Below are 3,473 nucleotides of genomic sequence, written 5' to 3' on the forward strand. Positions count from 1 at the left end.
TCGTTTTGGATTGAACTGCATTAGTTTCATGTCTATTCTAAATTGGAAGTGGGCCAATTCAATCCATTTGCAACTCGCTATTAAGAAGTTTTTGTTTTCGTTAATTTAATCGCCGAACCTTCAATCATATGTTTTTTCTTTTTTATTTTTTAAATTCAGCTCGTGCACTGCACATGAGAAGATCTAGTTGTATAAAGTCAGGTGAGAACAGTAAAAATTGCATCTACAAAAATATTTACATCATGAGCTATGTCTAAGTTTTATTCCTTTGTATTTTTAAAATAATAAAAATATTTTTTAATGGTATTTTTTATTTACAAAAATAGAATATAGATATAAATGATATTTTTATATCAAGAAGCCACTCGAGAAAGTCCGCCTCACGAGCATAGCTCGTGCCATGACGGGGAAGATGAATCCCGAGATCCTCCTCCACCCTGGGTGGCGGCGCTCCGGCCAATCTCTCCTCCTCTTCCTTCGGCGGCGCCACCTCTCCACGGTGGTGGACCTGGCCCACCTCTCCTCCCCCATCGACCTCGACCACCTCTCCTCCCTCCGCTCCCCCTCCGACCTCCTCGCCTCTTACACCGTCACCCCTCCCGTCCGCCCCTGGCCCTCCCCCCTCACCTCCCGCCGCCTCGCCTCCCTCATCCGCCGCCAGCCCTCCGCCGACCTCGCCTTCGCTGCCTTCCGCCACGCAGCCATGTTCGTCCCCAACTTCTCCCCCTCCTACCTCGCCTACCACGCCCTCATGGACCGCCTCGCCCGCGACCGTGCCTTCCACCTCATCCCTCCCGTCCTCACCGAACTCCGCCGCTCCGGCGCTCGCTGCGGCGAGCAGGCCTTCATCACCCTCATCCGAGCCTACTCCCTCGCCTCCCGCCCTGCCGCCGCCCTCCGCACCTTCCTCTCCATCCCCTCCTTCGGTGTCCGAGCCTCCGTCCGCTCCTTCAACGCCCTCCTCAACGCCATGATCCAGAACCGGCGCTACCGCCTCGCCGCCGCACTCTTCCGCCGCTGCCGCTCCCGCTTCGGCGTCATCCCCAACGTCTGCTCCTGCAATATCCTCCTTAAGGCCCTCTGCAAGATGGGTGACATTGACGGCGCGCTCCAGGTGCTAGAAGAAATGCCCGGATGGGGGATGGTCCCCAATGTCATCACCTACACCACCATTATCGCCTATTACTGCGCCCACGGCGACCTCCCTGCTGCCCGAGCCCTCTTTGATACGATCCTCAGCCGTGGCTACTCCCCTGATGCAACCACCTACACTGTCCTCATTGACGGCTACTGCCACCATGGTGAGCTCTCTGACGCTGTCAAAACCATGGACGAGATGGAGGCAGCTGGCATTCCCCCGAACGACGTCACTTACTCCGTTGTGATTGAGGCATGCTGCAAGGAGAAGAAGTCGGGAGAAGCTCTGAACTTGCTTCTTGACATGCTTGATGGGAAGTACATGCCGGAGTCATCGCTCTGCTGTAAGGTGATTGATGCTCTGTGTGAGGATGGGAAGGTGGAGGATGCTTGCGAGATATGGAGGAGGCTTTTGAAGAAGAATGTAACCCCTGACAATTCCATCTCGAGCACGTTGATATACTGGTTGTGTAAGAAGGGGAAGGTTTGGGAGGCAAGAAAGCTTTTTGATCAGTTCGAGAGGGGGTTTATTCCAAGCTTGTTGACATATAATACGCTCATCTCAGGGATGTGCGAGAACGGGGAGCTGCAGGAGGCAGGGAGATTGTGGGATGATATGGTGGAGAGGAAGTGTATGCCCAATGTTTTCACTTATAATGTGCTGATCAAGGGGTTTTGTAAGGCCAGGAAAGCGAAGGAGGGGGTGATGGTATTGGACGAGATGTTCGAGAAGGGTTGTATTCCGGATAAGTTCACGTACAGTGTGTTGGTTGATGGGCTTTTCGAATCTGGAGATGAAGAGGAGGTTGGTAAGGTTCTTCAGCGTGCAGCTTCAGGTAGAGGGAAATTCCTGGATGTGGGCTGTTGGGATGTGTTCATAAGGAAAGTGGTCAGTGACACTGATAGATGGAGAGAGCATATCCATGCAGTGTTAGATACATGACCGCACAAGTGTCTGGTACCAAACTGCTGTTCGATCTTTTATTTTCAGGAGGCTGAGTCAAGATGCTTAAGATTATAATTATGTGGACAAAGATGATGAGCTCCAGAAAATCTTTGGTGATGTTCTCTTGATAGGGAAGGACAGCTGAATTTAACACATGCAGCAAGGTGACCTTGTGCTTAAATTTTGCTATCTACAATTTGAATGTTCATATAATTGATGGCCAAGAAATGGTAACCAGCCTGGCAACTCACAGTTCATGCTGGGTTGTCCATATATATATATATATTGATATAGTTCTCAAGCTTGAGAAACATATACTGAAATTTTGCATCTCAAATAAAGTCAGAATTTGGGCGGTGTTAGTGATGAAATGATGACTATAAACTTCATAGCTTTATAAGGAGCAAGCATCTTCATGTTTGCCTTTTAAGCAACGAAGACTTTCTTTTAGGTGCTGCTGTTCATGTGCTTTGTTGGATGAAAATATCAGTATTGTGTGGACGCGCAAAAATCATCAATACATTTGGAATATAAATTGGTTCAGGAATGAAGAAATCTATCCTTGTTCTTTAACTTCAAAATGAAGTCTTTTAAATGATACAAACAAACAAATCTTGACATGGCATTGGTTTGACTCTGACACATGTTCGGTAAGAGTTATCAGCCTCTAATGCTTCTCCATAAATTTGCTACTTCTAAATTTTATACTTCTGCTAGATATGGGCTGCAAATTCTTAGCAGTGGCATGCATGGCATAATGAAAACTTGAACTGGATTTATTTGCTGCTTATAGAGTTTTTCTATGTCAACAAAAATTGTCAGCTCTTTAGGTGTTCCATATTTATGCATCATATGCAAGTCTCAAGATTATTTAATTTGTATCCATTTGCTTATGAAGTTATGATATCTTTCATGTTGCAAATGTTTCAAGCCTGTTCACTTATCTTCTTGTACACATTCATTTGCTTATCATCTTTGCAAATATTACAAAGTATATTTTAGCAGAGTTGGACTGCACATTTTACATTAACTCATTGGTCGGGCTGGGCCTCACCTCCATGGCCTAGTAACCTTCAAGTTCCAGCAATTGTTGTGATTCAGGTCAAGCTAGAGGGTTGTAGTAAGGCTTCAGATACCAATGTATCTTCTAATATCATGTCTTTCGCACAGGATAACAATGCCCCTTGACTGTTAGATGCTGTAGTATTAGCCTTAATAGCAAACCTATTTTATTTCTCTCGTCTTTTCCAGATTGGTCTACTAACTGCAAAGCTTTTACTTGAGACATCCATTGGTTGGGCAGCTGACTCATCCAATGATTGTCAGCTTCCACTCTTAGTGAGAATCACATACCTTGAATTTCCACTAATCTTGGTGGAGTGGTCCCTCA

The 3,473-nt window shown here is 46.4% G+C and overlaps 1 protein-coding gene across 1 annotated transcript; it reads left to right on the top strand.

Moving 5' to 3' along the window:
• The first annotated feature begins 361 nt into the window (after positions 1-361).
• Positions 362-2,454, top strand: LOC103719072 (Pentatricopeptide repeat (PPR-like) superfamily protein). The gene has a single exon (XM_008808143.5). The coding sequence runs from the start codon at positions 401-403 to the stop codon at positions 2,078-2,080; it is 1,680 nt and encodes a 559-aa protein (XP_008806365.3). The 5' UTR covers positions 362-400; the 3' UTR covers positions 2,081-2,454.
• Positions 2,455-3,473: the final 1,019 nt, after the last annotated feature.

Source organism: Phoenix dactylifera, chromosome 16, assembly GCF_051530095.1.
Source record: "Phoenix dactylifera cultivar Ajwa chromosome 16, Ajwa_hap1_PhDact_Kaust_v1.1, whole genome shotgun sequence".
NCBI lineage: Eukaryota > Viridiplantae > Streptophyta > Magnoliopsida > Arecales > Arecaceae > Phoenix > Phoenix dactylifera.

Excerpts from the sequence above, each read along its gene's own strand:
- LOC103719072 (XM_008808143.5), top strand. The coding sequence starts at position 401 with ATGACGGGGAAGATGAATCCCGAGATCCTCCTCCACCCTGGGTGGCGG.